General features: G+C 39.8%; 1 protein-coding gene across 3 annotated transcripts in view; it reads right to left on the bottom strand.

Moving 5' to 3' along the window:
- Nucleotides 1–11,876: 11,876 nt before the first annotated feature.
- The window catches only part of FARSB (phenylalanyl-tRNA synthetase subunit beta), a 246,874-nt gene continuing 242,045 nt past the window's right edge, over nt 11,877–16,705 (bottom strand). For all 3 annotated transcript variants that reach the window (XM_055290774.2, XM_063645731.1, XM_063645732.1), the window contains one exon: nt 11,877–12,214. In XM_055290774.2, the coding sequence (XP_055146749.1) occupies nt 12,063–12,214 (152 nt within the window). In that variant the 3' untranslated portion in view covers nt 11,877–12,062. The remainder of the gene's footprint in view (nt 12,215–16,705) is intronic.

Consider the following 16,705-nt stretch of genomic DNA (forward strand, 5'->3'; position numbering starts at 1 on the left):
TGGCTCTTCAGGGAACTTCAAAATGCTTCAAAATGCTCCAAGTCTTTCTTTAATGATTGTGAATGAAGCCCTCATCCTCTAGTAAGAAGCTACTCAAGAGCCAAGTGGAACAGCAATATACACATATCTCATTTGAGACAAGAGATGTTTTCCTCGGGGCTGCTTGTGTTTTGATTTTTTTTTAACTTGAATTTTAACTGCACGTATGGGTTTGCCACTAGAATTCAAGTTAAAATTTGGATTCTTCATTTCTGTGAACATAAGGCTTTAATGGGTGACTCTGTGTACACCATACAGCCACTGTTTTCTTAAAATGAGACACACCTGTAGTACAGACCTGGATATTTACAGAATGCACATTAAGAAGAATCAGAGTTAAATGTAGGCCACGAAGAGAATGTTAAATTCTTAAAACTGTAGCCACATGAGACAGGGAGCTATACAAAGCCAAAAATAATTCTTCTTTTTCCACGCCTGTCTATATGGCATGCAAAAAAACCAAGAAAAGTAAGGATGTAGCTAGGAGTTCCACTGTAATCCTTCTTTAACGCACACACTCAACACATCTGCTGGCCTTGCTCTCTCTATGGCAAGCCAGATTCTTCCCAATGCAAGTGTTCAAATGTCAATGCCTCTTTAATATACACAAAGATGGCCTCAGATCATTGGGGGTGAGCCAGGGTGACGACTGGGTGCTGCCTTAATGCCCATGCCTGCAAGAGTCTTGTAATCTACCTGTATCCATGAGTGCAGATAGGAGTGAAGCCTCTTGGGCTTCCAGTCTGCAATGTCTCTGTCACTGGAAACCCGATGGGTGCCACTGTGAGCGGGACCAATTATGCACAGTGCACACTAAACACAGATCATTTTAGCCTTCCTAACTGGCCACCAATAAAAAGACGCTTAAGTATCCTGAAGATCAAAGAGAGATTTCCGCCATGCCTCAATACAAACCCCAGTCCGGGCCTCTGCGTGACAGGTGTTGTGCCTAGTGTTTTGCACAAGTCATCTCACCTACATGATTTGCTTAAGGGGCACCTCTCTGTCTGGCTCTCTTGTCTCATCTGCCCTAATGTCACCCAAGTGCTCCCTATTTAAATGTTCTGCCCGAGACTCACAGCTAAAAAATCTCTAATTAATCCCACCTATCTCCACTGGGGCTTTTTCTCTGACTTTTCCAGCATGAAATGTGACTGTTTATTCCGTGTGTCACAACTGGTTTCTTGTCAGCCATAAGTAGTTGGTTATTGTAGGGACAGGCATATTTTATTCCTGACAAAAAGCTGTGACATGTGGAAAGCAGAACATTTTTTTGCTATCAGGCTTGATATCCACCAGGCACATTTTCTCCACATCTTCACCTTCCCACCTAAAAGGCCAAATTTACTTCATGCCTGCAAGTCCTCTGATTCCAGCAGTGTATGCGGCAGCTCTCTCTCATAGCTTTGCCAGCACTCCTAATGTGGAGTTCTTGGAAAGAACATTCTTCCAAACTGCATCAACTAATGAGCAAAATAACCAACTAACATCATAATGACAGGATCAAATTCACACATGACAATATTAACTTTAAATGTAAATGGACTAAATGCTCCAATTAAAAGACACAGACTGGCAAACTGGATAAGGAGTCAAGACCCATCAGTGTGCTGTATTCAGGAAACCCATCTCACGTGCAGAGACACACATAGACTCAAAATAAAGGGATGGAGGAAGATCTATCAAGCAAATGGAAAACAAAAAAAGGCAGGGGTTGCAATCCTAGTCTCTAATAAAATAGACTTTAAACCAACAAAGATCAAAAGAGACAAAGAAGGCCATTACATAATGGTAAAGGGATCAATTCAACAAGAAGAGCTAACTATCCTAAATATATATGCACCCAAGAAAAAAACCAAATAAACATAACGTAATTCCCAAATAAACATAACGTAATCCCAACAGGAGCACCCAGATTCATAAAGCAAGTCCTGAGTGACCTACAAAGGGACTTAAACTCCCACACAATAATAATGGGAGATTTTAACACCCCACTGTCAACATTAGATCAACGAAACAGAAAGTTAACAAGGATATCCAGGAATTGAACTCAGCTCTGCACAAAGTGGAGCTAATAGACATCTACAGAACTCTCCACCCCAAATCAACAGAATATACATTTTTTTCAGCACCACACCACACCTATTCCAAAATTGACCACATAGTTGGAAGTAAAGCTCTCCTCAGCAAATGTAAAAGAACAGAAATTATAACAAACTGTCTCTCAGACAACAGTGCAATCAAACTAGAACTGAGGATTAAGAAACTCACTCAAAACCACTCAACTACATGGAAACTGAACAACCTGCTCCTGAATGACTACTGGGTACATAATGAAATGAAGGCAGAAATAAAGATGTTCTTTGAAACCAACGAGAACAAAGACACAACATACCAGAATCTCTGGGACACATTCAAAGCAGTGTGTAGAGGGAAATTTATAGCACTAAATGCCCACAAGAGAAAGCAGGAAAGATCCAAAATTGACACCCTAACATCACAATTAAAAGAACTAGAAAAGCAAGAGCAAACACATTCAAAAGCTAGCAGAAGGCTAGAAATAACTAAAATCAGAGCAGAACTGAAGGAAATAGAGACACAAAAAACCCTTCAAAAAATTAATGAATCCAGGAGCTGGTTTTTTGAAAAGATCAACAAAATTGATAGACCACTAGCAAGACTAATAAAGAAGAAAAGAGAGAAGAATCAAATAGATGCAATAAAAAATGAAAAAGGGGATATCAACACCAATCCCACAGAAATACAATCTACCATCAGAGAATACTACAAACACCTCTACGCAAATCAACTAGAAAATCTAGAAGAAATGGATAAATTCCTCGACAAATACACCCTCCAGAGACTAAATCAGGAAGAAGTTGAATCTCTGAATAGACCAATAACAGGCTCTGAAATTGTGGCAATAATCAATAGCTTGCCAACCAAAAAGAGTCCAGAACCTGATGGAGTCACAGCCGAATTCTACCAGAGGTACAAGGAGGAACTGGTACCATTCCTTCTGAAACTATTCCAATCGATAGAAAAAGAGGGAATCCTCCCTAACACATTTTATGAGGCCAGCATCGTCCTGATACCAAAGCCTGGCAGAGACATAACCAAAAAAGAGAATTTCAGACCAATATCCTTGATGAACACTGATGCAAAAATCCTCAATAAAATACTGGCAAACTGAATCCAGCAGCACATCAAAAAGCTTATACACCATGATCAAGTGGGCTTCATCCCTGGGATGCAAGGCTGGTTCAACATATGCAAATAAATAAATGTAATCCAGCATATAAACAGAACCAAAGACAAAAACCACATGATTATCTCAGTAGATGCAGAAAAGGCCTATGACAAAATTCAACAACCCTTCATGCTAAAAACTCTCAATAAATTAGGTATTGATGAGACGTATCTCAAAATAATAAGAGCTATCTATGACAAACCCACAGCCAATATCATACTGAATGGGCAAAAACTGGAAGCATTCCCTTTGAACTGGTACAAGACAGGGATGCCCTCTCTCACCACTCCTATTCAACATAGTGCTGGAAGTTCTGGCCAGGGCAATCAGGCAGGAGAAGGAAATAAAGGGTATTCAATTAGGAAAACAGGAAGTCAAATTGTCCCTGTTTGCAGATGACATGATTGTATATCTAGAAAACTCCATTGTCTCAGCCCAAAATCTCCTTAAGCTGATTAGCAACTTCAGCAAAGTCTCAGGATACAAAATCAATGTACAAAAATCACAAGCATTCTTGTACACCAATCACAGAAAAACAGAGAGCCAAATCATGAGTGAACTCCCATTCACAATTGCTTCAAAGAGAATAAAATATCTAGGAATCCAACTTACAAGGGATGTGAAGGACCTCTTCAAGGAGAACTACAAACCACTGCTCAATGAAATAAAAGAGGATACAAACAAATGGAAGAACATTCCATGCTCATGGAAAGGAAGAATCAATATCGTGAAAATGGTCATCCTGCCCAAGGTAATTTATAGATTCTATGCCATCCCCATCAAGCTACCAATGACTTTCTTCACAGAATTGGAAAAAACTACTTTAAAGTTCATATGGAACCAAAAAAGAGCCTGCATTGCCAAGTCAATCCTAAGCCAAAAGAACAAAGCTGGAGGCATCACGCTACCTGACTTTAAACTATACTACAAGGCTACAGTAACCAAAACAGCATGGTACTGGTACCACAACAGAGACATAGATCAATGGAACAGAACAGAGCCCTCAGAATAATGCCACATATCTACAACTATCTGATCTTTGACAAACCTGACAAAAACAAGCAATGGGGAAAGGATTCCCTATTTAATAAATGGTGCTGGGAAAACTGGCTAGCCATATGTAGAAAGCTGAAACTGGATCCCTTCCTTACACCTTATACAAAAATTAATTCAAGATGGATTAAAGACTTACATGTTAGACCTAAAACCATCAAAACCCTAGAAGAAAACCTAGGCAATACCATTCAGGACATAGGCATGGGCAAGGACTTCATGTCTAAAACACCAAAAGCAATGGCAACAAAAGCCAAAATTGACAAATGGGATCTCATTAAACTAAAGAGCTTCTGCACAGCAAAAGAAACTACCATCAGAGTGAACAGACAACCTACAGAATGGGACAAAATTTTTGCAACCTACTCATCTGACAAAGGGCTAATATCCAGAATCTACAATGAACTCAAACAAATTTACAAGAAAAAAACAAACAACCCCATCAAAAAGTGGGCAAAGGACATGAACAGACACTTCTCAAAAGAAGACATTTATGCAGCCAAAAAACACATGAAAAAATGCTCATCATCACTGGCCATCAGAGAAATGCAAATCAAAACCACAATGAGATACCATCTCACACCAGTTACAATGGCCATCATTCAAAAGTCAGGAAACAACAGGTGCTGGAGAGGATGTGGAGAAATAGGAACACTTTTACACTGTTGGTGGGACTGTAAACTAGTTCAACCATTGTGGAAGTCAGTGTGGCGATTCCTCAGGGATCTAGAACTAGAAATACCATTTGACCCAGCCATCCCATTACTGGGTATATACCCAAAGGACTATAAATCATGCTGCTATAAAGACACATGCACACGTATGTTTATTGCGGCACTATTCACAATAGCAAAGACTTGGAACCAACCCAAATGTCCATCAATGATAGACTGGATTAAGAAAATGTGGCACATATACACCATAGAATACTATGCAGCCATAAAAAATGATGAGTTCGTGTCCTTTGTAGGGACATGGATGAAACTGGAAAACATCATTCTCAGTAAACTATCGCAAGGACAAAAAACCAAACACTGCATGTTCTCACTCATAGGTGGGAATTGAACAATGAGAACTCATGGACACAGGAAGGGGAACATCACACTCCGGGGACTGTTGTGGGATGGGGGGAGGGGGGAGGGACAGCATTAGGAGATATACCTAATGCTAAATGACGAGATAATGGGTGCAGCAAACCAACACGGCACATGGATACATATGTAACAAACCTGCACATTGTGCACATGTACCCTAAAACCTAAAGTATAATAATAAAATTAAAAAAAAAAAAGAACATTCTTCCAAATGTTTTTTCTTTTCTTTTTTTTTTTTTTTTTTGAGGCAGGATCTTACCGTGTCACCCAGGCTGCAATCCTGGCTCACATGGCAACTACAGGCGCACACCACCATGCCTAGCTAATTTTTGTATGTATGTATGTGTATGTGTATGTGTGTATATATATATATATATTTTTTTTTTTTTTTTTTTTTTTTTTTGGTAAAGATGGGTTTTGCCATGTTGCCCAAGCTCGTCACTAACTCCTGGGCTTTGGTGATCCGCCTACCTCAGCCTCCCAAAGTGCTGGGATTACAGGCATGAGCCACCACACCCAGGATTCCAATGTTTTCTCCTGGAGATTCATGCCTCTTTCCTGCCTTTCTTCAACAGAAACAAGGAAGGCCAAACCTTACAGATGAAGAATGAAAAGCCTGAGTGTGAACCTTGAGTATATTCTTAGCACACTCCATTAGTCACTTCAGAAGAAAAAAACCTACAGGGTTTGGTCAGACATAATTCAATTAGACCCTTTGCTGGAGATACTTATTTAACCCAGTCTAGCTACAATACTCACTCATCCTTTCTGCCTACTAGAAAGCCAAAGCAGAGAATACCTGAACACGAAGCAGACATTGTGGAGACTCAAAACGCTTTGCTTCCGTGTTGCCCTTCTTGCTGCCTGGCCCATTTGTCAAGCAGTCATTTGGCAGCTCTTCTTTTATCCAAGCAGGTTGTGTTCCCTACATGGACTCTGGTCAGGGCAAAACACTAGGCATAGCACCTGTCAAGCGGAGGCCCAGACTGGGGTTTTTACTGAGGCATGGTGGAAATCTCTCTTTGATCTTCAGGATACTTTGGTGCCTTTTTATTAGTGGCTAATTAGGAAGGCTAAAATGATCTGTGTTTACTGTGCACTGTGCGTAATTGGCCCCCCTCACAGTGGCACCCATCAGGTTTCCATGTGACAGAGACGATGCAGACTGGAAGCCTAGGAGGCTTAACTCCTATCTGCACTCATGGATACAGTTAAGATTAGGGAACTGCTGCAGACTGTCCCAGAGGTGCACTGCTGCCTTGAATTTTATCATGCATGCCACTCTCTACTTTTTGAATGCAAGTTTTCAATAATGTGTTTTAGTTTGCTGGGACTGTCACAACAAAAGACTACAGGCTGAGTGGCTTCAATAAAAGAATTTTATTTCTCACAGTTCTGGAGGCTAGAAGTCCAAGATCAAGGTGCCAGCAAAATAGGTTTCATTCTGAACCCTCTTCTAGCTTGCTGGTGGCCACCATGTTGCTGTGTGGTCACATCACCTCTTCTGTATGTGTGTGCCAGGTAGGCAGAGAAACAGCAAGCTCTCTGGTGTTTCTTCTTATCAGGTCACTGAGCCTCTCATGAGGGCCCCCCTCTCACGACCTCATCTAGCTCTAATCACCTGCCAAAGGCCTCATCTCCAAAGACCATCACACTGGAGGTCAGAGGGTCAACATGAATTTGTGGGGATACATTCAGTCCATAATAATATACATAAAGTTATTCAAGGCCCTAATAACATAATAAGCCAGAACTTGGATATCAGATGGGTCAAAGGCTTTCATTGCTTAGGAGGCATATTCTACTTAAGGCAATGGTGTGCCTTGAAGGCTATCTGTCTGCTTTTGGATAAAATGGACAGAAGGGCCAAAGTCAATACTCAAGTATTAGGGTTAGTGATGTTATACAAAACACTAAGCACAAACAGATTAAGACTGAGAAGCAAGATTGTGGGTAATGTTCTCTCTTACCAAGCTGATGAGCCCATCATTGCTGAGAGCAGGGGCAGTGGTTAGGCTGTCTGGTTTGTAGCAGATTACTCCTGTTTAAAATGTGAGAACAGTCATTCAACATGTTTTAAATTCAAAACACATCCTTTGACCTAGCGACTCCTACATCTAAAATGTAAGGTACTGGAATAATATATAGTTCAAGTACAAACGTCACATCAAAGAAATATCTAATGAACTCTATGCATCTCTGAATGTGTCTGTCAAATGTGAATATTTATACAGTCTTGCACCCATTAGGACTGGTTTTCCTTGGGGCCCTAAGCCAGTGCTATTTAGCAGGATGGGCGGTTCACTGGAGCAGTGTTTATAATTGCAAACAGTTGGAAACAACTGAATGTCCACCAATAGGGGAATAATTGAACAATTATGGACATCTGTACAATAGAATATTACCTCATTTAAAAGAATGAGATAGGTCTATAGGCACTGACCTGAAAAAATGGGACATATTAAGTGAAATGTCATGAGATATATGTAAAATAAAAAACAAAACTTGTCGCAAACCAGTAAGTAGAGCATGACCCCCAAAAAATGTGAGCAGGTGTGTGTGGCTGACTGTACAAATCAAGGAAAATGTCCAAACTAAGGAAACAATACAGGCTAAATTGTTAACAGCGGTTTGTTACTTCAGGGAATCAGGAGGAAGAAAGGTAGATTAGCTCAGTAAGGCCATAGTTTGCACAGTTTTTTTAAAGTATTGGACTTAACAATTTTTAACTCTTTGTTTTCCATTATTTTTATATTTTTAAAAAGTGTAGGCTGGGCGCAATGGATCATGCTTGTAATCCCAGCACTTTGGGAGGTTGAGGCGGGCGGATCACGAGGTCAGGAGATCGAGACCATGGTGAAACCCCGTCTCTACTAAAAATACAAAAAATTAGCCGGGCGTGGTGGCGGGCGCCTGTAGTCCCAGCTACTCGGAGAGGCTGAGGCAGGAGAATGGCGTGAACCCGGGAGGCGGAGCTTGCAGTGAGCCGAGATTGTGCCACTGCACTCCAGCCTGGGTGACAGAGCGAGACTCTGTCTCAAAAAAAAAAAAAAAAAAAAAAAAAAAAAAGTGTAGAAAGTCCCATTATTTACTTTTGCATAAATAAGTAAATAATGCAAATCAGTGAGTGGTCTGTGGACTCCAAGTCACTCTTATATAGTGTTTCAAACTCATTTATTGGCTATGTGACTTCTGTGTAAGTTATTCATCTCTCTGAAACTCAACTGTCTTCACCCTACCCATCGGAGAATTCCTACTCTCATACCGTTATTAAACCAAAAAAATTAAAATGTGAAAAAAGATCAATTCAAAAATAATTTAAAAACAGAAGAGCAGGCTGGGTGCCTGTAATCCCAGCACTTTGGGAGGCAGAGGTGGACAGATCGCCTGAGGTCAGAAGTTTGAGACCAGCCTAGCCAACAAGGTGAAACCCCGTCTCTACTAAAAATACAAAAATTATCCAGGCATGGTGGCACACACCTGTAGTCCCAGCTACTCGGGAAGCTGAGGCAGGAGAATTGCTTGAACCCAGGAGGTGAAGGTTGCAGTGAGCCAAGATTGCGCCATTGCACTCCAGCCTGGGTGACAGAGCGAGACTCCGTCTAAAAAAACAAAAAAACAAAACCAGAAGAGCACTGCAGGACTGTGAGGCTGTAGTGGTAGAATTTAAGTTTTCTCTAAGCTAGAACAAAAATCAGTTCCATTTAATTTTCACTTTAATACTAGAGCTCCCAGTTTTTACTAAGAAGGTGTGCATCTTCTGTAATAAAGACTTTTGGCAGTACTCACAGACTGCCCTGGCTCCCGTTCAAATGCTTCACCAGGGACACGTGTAAGATGATCTGGCTGCAGAGCCTCAACTCATGAGCTGAAGTTCGCTTCTTCCAATGAAGCCGACACTGTTTTTCTTCCTACCATTTCCTGCTTCCAAGGGCAGAAACATCTACACGATGCATGGAGTTGATCTTTCCCCTTTCATGCTGGGATATACAATTAGGCATTAGTGGGTTTTTCATTACAAGTAATTTTGGCCACCCCCAAAAATATCCAGGTGGGTAGCTGCTCACAGAACAAATAGTTCCACCTACTTCAACAATGGCTATCATACGATGATCCATAAGCCATGATTTTAACTACAGCGAACCTGAAACTAAGGGAGAATATATCATTAATAGTTGTGGACCAGTGAGCCATCTTGAGCAGAACTGCCAATTCTACAGTTCAGGCTATTTCTCTAGGCATTTATCAACTGGTGTTATGTAGTTAAAATCAGTAAAATACTACGTTACATTAAATTCTTTTTCTCCCAGCTTTACGAAGGTATAACCTACACCTGAAGTACACCTACCACCTCAATTAAGATAAAATTTCCATCACCCCGAAAAGTTTTCTCTTAACCCACTGCAGTCAGTTCTCTTTCCTGAGCTCCTGCCAACCAACCTGCTTTTGACTTTTTTAGACTGTCATGTAAATAGAATTAAATAGAGTCTTTTGAGTCTCTTGCTTTCACTTAGCATACTGTTTTGAAATTCATTCATATTGTTTTGAGGATCAGTAGTTCATCCCTTCTTATTGCTGAGAAGTATTTCATAGTATGGATATACTGCAATTTGTAACTACTATAAGTAACACCATGAACACTTGTATAAAAATCTTTGGCCATATGGATAAACCTAGGAATAGAATGGCTAGATGGTAGGTGTATGTTTCAAGAGACTGCCAAGCTATTTTCTAAAGTCACAATGTAACATTTTACATTGTGACTCACCAGCAGTGCATGAAAGTTCCACTTGCTCCAGTCTCAGCAATATTTGATTTATGAGTCTTAAATTTTAGCCATTTTAATGGGTATGCAGTTTATCATTGTGGATTTTAGTTGCATTTCCCTGATGACTAACAATGTTGAAGATCTTTTCAAGTGCTCATTCATATATCATCTTTTGGGAAATGTTTGCTCAACTCTTGCACATTTTTAAAAAACAGTTGTTTTATTTTATTATTGTTTTATTTTATTATTAAGTTTTAAGAAATCTTTATGCATGCTGGATACAAGTCCTTTTGGCACACATTATTTTTAGAGGGCATATTTCATTTTTAAAATGTTGTAAGGATCTGCTTACAACAGAGCTGTGGAGGGTCAGCTGGAAGTGTGTGTGTTCACAAATCTTACAGAGTTAGACACTGCTGCCCCAGTTCAAGGTTGTAATATGGTCGGGTTTTCTGCTAGTAGTAGACTCAGCAAAAGATCCATAAACATAATTCTTATTTCACTATCTTTGTTAGCTACTTTTTTTTTTTTTTTTGTAGACAGAATCTCTCTCTGTCACCCAGGCTGGAGGGCAGTGGCACAATCTGGGCTCACTGCAACGTCCACCTCCTGGTTCAAGAGATTTTCCTGACTCAGCCTCCCAGGTAGCTGGGACTGCAGGCCCACACCACCATGCCTGGCTAATTTTTATATTTTTAGTAGAGATGGCATTTCATCATGTTGGTCAGGCTGATCTCGAACTATTGGCCTCAAGTGATCTGCCCACCTCAGCCTCCCAAAGCACTAGGATTACAAGCATGAGCCACAGCGCACCCGGCCTTTGTTAGCTATTTCTACTGGGACTTTAAAGTATTATATTTTATCATATTTCTTATTACTTCAATAGTACCTGGGAACTTCTCTCAAACATGAGACCCAGCTTTTTTCCAGAGATGGTACCTACTGGAGAATTCTAGATTGAAGTAAGAAAGGAAATTAGGATATAAAACAAGGAGGATTGGCTGAAGCTTAGCTTCAGAAAAAGAGAGGTCTAATATCTCCCTACAAGAGAGAAACTAGTAGCTCAATTAAGTATTTAAAACCATGATTTTATAACTGACTGATTACAGTAACATGTATGGCCTATGGCAAAAATAAGCTTCTCATTGTTTCCTAATGTTCATACTGCATTGATATCAATACTTGTCCATTTTAACTCTTACAGCAGAACAGATCTTTGTTGCATGTACTCTATCTTAGAGTATCACAGATAGAGTAAAAAATACCTATGCACCCTCACATATTTTGAATCCTTGTATTACAGATTTTTCTTTCACTTTAAACTGACCTCAGAAGCTATAATTGTTGGACCACAATTGATTCTTAAACGTTTTCTAAAAATATTGTTATTTTAGTGTTTCTCAATGATTAATACATGTCAAATGTAGAAAATCAAAGCTAAACCCCTCAGTTATCTCGAACTCATGCAACATGAACTCATCAATTATCTTGTTTTATCAATAAAGAAAGAAATGGGATCTTGTTATGCAGGAGTAATCCATTCCAATGTGATGTTCTGATGTCTGAGGAGTACGTCTGCCTTTCAGAACAGATCCTGCACTCTGCTAGTGCATTTCTCCGGCACTCCACGGGGCTTTTACCCAACAATGCACCTTCACACCCAGACACCACATTCGTATATGGCACAAGCTGGCCTAATGCAGGGAAAGGGTGGTCTCTACCCACACAGCCAGACAGTGCTTTCTACTTTATTAAACATTAAAGCCCAATTAGATGTTCCCTGTGGAGGAGGACTTAAGGACACTAGGGGAGGAGAAAGGGACACCTGGGAAGAGAATCACACCACAGAGACCAATCTTCACAAAAAGGGTCCAATATTGATTTCTAGGGAGGAGCAGGGCATGGTCAGCTCAAATTTGGTGATAACATCAGGATGAAGGACCCCAAGCTTCCCGACGCTTTGACCCCTGGCAAAGATCTCTGCACATCGCCCAGGGAAGAAAGCAGGACCTGAAAAAGAGAAAGTGAGAGAAAAATCAATGTTTCTTCTGGCAAAACGTCAATAGACATTTAACACTAAAAGCCCACTAGTCTACTTTAAAAATAACTATTCTTCTTTAAACCACTGGCTATGAAAAGAGAATGCTTCCTCATACTTTCTAGTATTTAAAAGAAGGATTTGCTATCAAGAAACTCTTGCAAGGAAAAAATCCAGGGCAAATATGAAAATAAGGGCCCTGTATTTTTGGTAACAGGGGCCCGAGCAGGAAAGATGAAATCATGGAGTCTGCTGAAGGTCCACAGTCAGAAGTCCTAGGGGAACTCTGCCTGCACTTGGAACCGGTCCTAAAAAGGACAAAAGGAAAAAAATGAAACATAAAACTGATGAACTTGCATGGGAAGAACCTGTTTTCAAACAGGTTTTTCCACAGCAATGCTCACTGGGTAAGACATCAACACTGAATTCATTTGCTCTGTACAACTCTTCCTCACTCTCACCTTATTACATAAAGAAACTGGAGCCGCAGTGTCATAGGCCGGCTACTGGGGGAATCACACCTCTGATGACAGGCCATGCTACCAGAAGGCAACCCACATTCCCATCTGAAAAGAGCTTTCTAAGAAGTTCTGGAGCATGTACTGTAAAACCACAGCAAAGGCCAGCCTAACACAAGTCTGGGTTGATGCCTCATTTACTTCAAGACAGGCAGAAAGTTCTGTCTTTATCTGGATGCCAATGCACTGATACAGCTTACCAAGGCAGTAACAGTTCTTGAGATTTACAGAGCTAAAAATGAACATATAGGCCCACTCCATATTCATGAAATTACCAGTGCCACAGTAATTTATCAATGTTCTGTACTCTCCTGAAGTTTACAAATATGCTGACTCATTGCTCTCACCACCAACTTGAAAAGGATCAGACCTGCAGCTCCCGACCGACTCAACAGAAACATTTACTGGCATAAACTATAAATACCCATGCAGAGCTGAGCCACAGCGTCCAGCCTGCCACTTCAGAGTGAGTGCATTATTGATGAAAGAGTAAACTGCTGAGTCTCTACTAATGGTTCCAAAGTCAGCATGCTTAAGAAATACAGAATCAGGTTGGAGGGGAGGTGAACCCACTACTGTCAAGTTAGTACCATAGAGACGAAGGACAATTACATGTATTTCTTGACCAGCAGAGAAGGATTTTTGTTTATATTTCTGGGGAAAGAGCTGGAAAACATTCTAAATTGTCATTCTTAAGTAAACCCAAAGCAACAGAGGTGAAATATTAAGGTGGCCTCTTTTTCACATCTCTCCAAACTAAACAATTCTGCCTCACTGTCTTTTAAAGCAAGAATTTCAGTGACTGCATTTAACTATCTGGCTCTGTGCACTAATCCACACTTAGGGTGAGGGATAGGGAGGGAAACCAAATAAAACAATGCGGAAACCAAACCCAACTAATATTATAAAGCCTTACTTTCATATGAATATTACTACATCTGATAAAGATGGTACATTTTAATTCTATCAAAATAAATATCTAACTTAAAAGACAAAACCCTCCTCCCCTCGACTCCCCAAAGGAAAAGAAAAATCTTCAAATGACGTGTAAGTGAAGATTATATAAGGTGTTGATGGTAAGCAATATAATGAAGAACTGCAGAACTAGAAGGACTGCTGGGAATTATTTATCCCAGCACCCCAGCACCCCTTTACAGAGCTAGACTTGAATACAACCACACTACCTGAAAAAAGACACCAGCTTGCTGTGGTTTTTATGAACTTTTATCTTATTAATAGATTCAAGGGGTACGTGTTCAAGTTTGTTACCTGGGTATATTGTGTGATGCTGATGTTTGACACCAGTCTATTTTTAAGGGACACTCAGAAAGGCAATGTTCAGGATCTTCCCTGATAACTTTACTGTGTTTAAGAATCCTCATTGTACCAAAATCCATCCTTTCATCTATCTTCAATTCCAATTTGATTGGTTTCATTTTTACGGAAGCATAAAACCAAACTATTTTAGAATCTAAGCCAGATGTGCTAGTTCTAACAATGTTAGCAAAATAAAGCCTAAGAGATAAGAGCTTAGAATTTTTACTTCATAAAACAACTTTCCGAATCAGCACTTTTTTTTTTTTTTTTTAGCAAAATTCAGTTATATTCTTCTTCAGCTGCCAGCTCTACCTCTCTCCAGAAGTTGGGATCAAACTTTGCTTTAGCTCATTAATCAGTTAGGTACTTGATCAGACAAAAATATTTGTGTCACTAAGTATAATTTTCCCTCTTTCCAAAGAAAAGCAAAAAAGAACTAAAATTCACATTATGCTTTATTTAAAACATATCCAAGTATATGAGTATTCTACATAACATAAATATCAAAAGCTCTCACCTGTCACCTGGGCACATAGACCCATCCAGGCCACTGCAGCATCTCAAACTGCTCTGGAGTCAGAAGGCCTTCACAGCGGTCCAATGGAGCTGATAGCACATACAGGAGCCTGCTGCCCTCTTGTCCAATACTAATCATCCTCCCCTACCAACTCACATGTAAAAAGGAAGCCTGCTGCCCTATCATCCAATGCAAATTATCCTTCCCTACCAACCCACATGTAAAAATGAAGCCCAGTCATAAGATTCCTGTATAAACTCGACTTTGCTGAAACTGCACACTTTATCTGACCTTGTGAAAAATGAAAAAATGGCAAGTTAAAATTGTCATCACAGGTTAAACACTGCTTGTGATTTTCTTATCGACTCCTCTTTTCAGCAAGGTTAAGGTTCTGTCCTCCTCATACACAAATTAAGTGGTACGCACACAAAAGGTCCTTCAAGTTGTCTATTGGTACAACAGAGAGAACCTAAAAAATGTGCCACCTGACAGATATTACATGTAAACTAGAAATACTGAAGGAAAATATAACGTTACTAAAACAGAAGCATTTATTAGTGCTTTTGAAAACCTTTAAGGTTCAAACCGAACTTTGCAGGCAGAAGTGAATTGCTTCAAAGGAGAGAAGAGAGAATAACTACTTCACTAAGAAAACAAGGGAGATATAGCCGACTTGGGCAACCATTAGGCCCTAGAGTTCAAAGATGAGAGCATCTCTCTCCACTGTTGGCAGAAAGGGGGTAGTTGAGCACAATAACTCCAGCAGATTAATGTGATCATAGTGCTCTAGCTAGGACTAATGCATCTTAAAGCAGAGTATTTCCAGAAATAAAAACAGACACATCTAAATGGAACAAAATATGAGGCTAGGCTAGTGAAAAATCAGACCTGGGTGGTAGCCAAAGGCTAACCTTATAGCATCAACAAACAAAAACATATTTTTAGAGAAAGAGCAGCATGCTGTGTCTAGAAACATAAAGTTGCCATTTCAAAGAAAATGACATTGCTTTGTGAAATGGGAATTCTAAAATTCGAATTCTATAAAGTATATTAGTTTTCTCTTACTGATGTTTCAAGATGTGTAGTATTACAATTTTCAATCTGAGCCCAAAATGCTCCCCAGCAAAAAGCCTCCCAGCCTACTTTTCTACCTACTTCCTTATACTGGTTAAACTCTCAGCTTTGCTGCTGTCACAGTAAACAGCTTCCAACATAAAACAGATGTGGGGGAAATAGTGTTCTCTGTTGAAATACATGTGAAAGTCTGGACAAAAGAAACATCAGGTAAGCACAAAAAAGAATTCAATTTCCAAAACTTAGTGGGGTGTTAGTAAGTCCCTTAATTAAAGCCTTTGTAGCATCTCCTAGAGGCCTGTAATTGTCGCTGTGCTCAAACGGCAGGACCACTCTGAGGACCTTGGGGGTAATTCCTGGGCCTGTAATCCAGCACAGCACCCAGTCTTTAGCACATTTTCTGGCTAATTGACCATCAAAGAGTTTGTAAGCTCCCTCTCTTGCTCATTGCTAAACACTTTTCACAGTTTCTTTTTGCCTCATCTTTTTTTTTTTTTTTAAGAGAAATATTATAGGCCCAAAGTCTGGAGAAGCTTTACACATTGAGTCATTCCTATAATTTTAGGGAGCATCGGAAGTAGAAGCTTAACGGGGTAACTGAGCAGACCCCATAATCTGAAAACATTAGAAGGTGTTATTAAGCACCTTCTTAATCAGGGTCTTAATTCCTGATCTTAATCCCCCTGCCACTGGCTATATTCAACTCATTCATTTGGTATTTTATTTGGCCCATCTGTAAAAAGTCATCTACTCATACAATTTTATTTTTCCTTTTTTTTTTTACATTACTAATACATGATGTGAGGCTCGAACCCACATATTGTACTGCTTGCAATCTGATACTTAACCACCCAAAATTTCTGCAATAAACAGATAAGAACAAAATATAAAGGGGGGGCAGGGAACACTGGAAAAGGAATGTCCCTATGTCACATATGTCAAAGCAAATAACAGAAACTATCATCATGAGTTTTAACTATACATAAGTCTCCAACTTCAGGGATAAAATAAATACAAAATTACATAGATATTGTAAG

This window comes from Symphalangus syndactylus, chromosome 8 (assembly GCF_028878055.3).
Source record: "Symphalangus syndactylus isolate Jambi chromosome 8, NHGRI_mSymSyn1-v2.1_pri, whole genome shotgun sequence".
In the NCBI taxonomy this organism is placed as follows: domain Eukaryota; kingdom Metazoa; phylum Chordata; class Mammalia; order Primates; family Hylobatidae; genus Symphalangus; species Symphalangus syndactylus.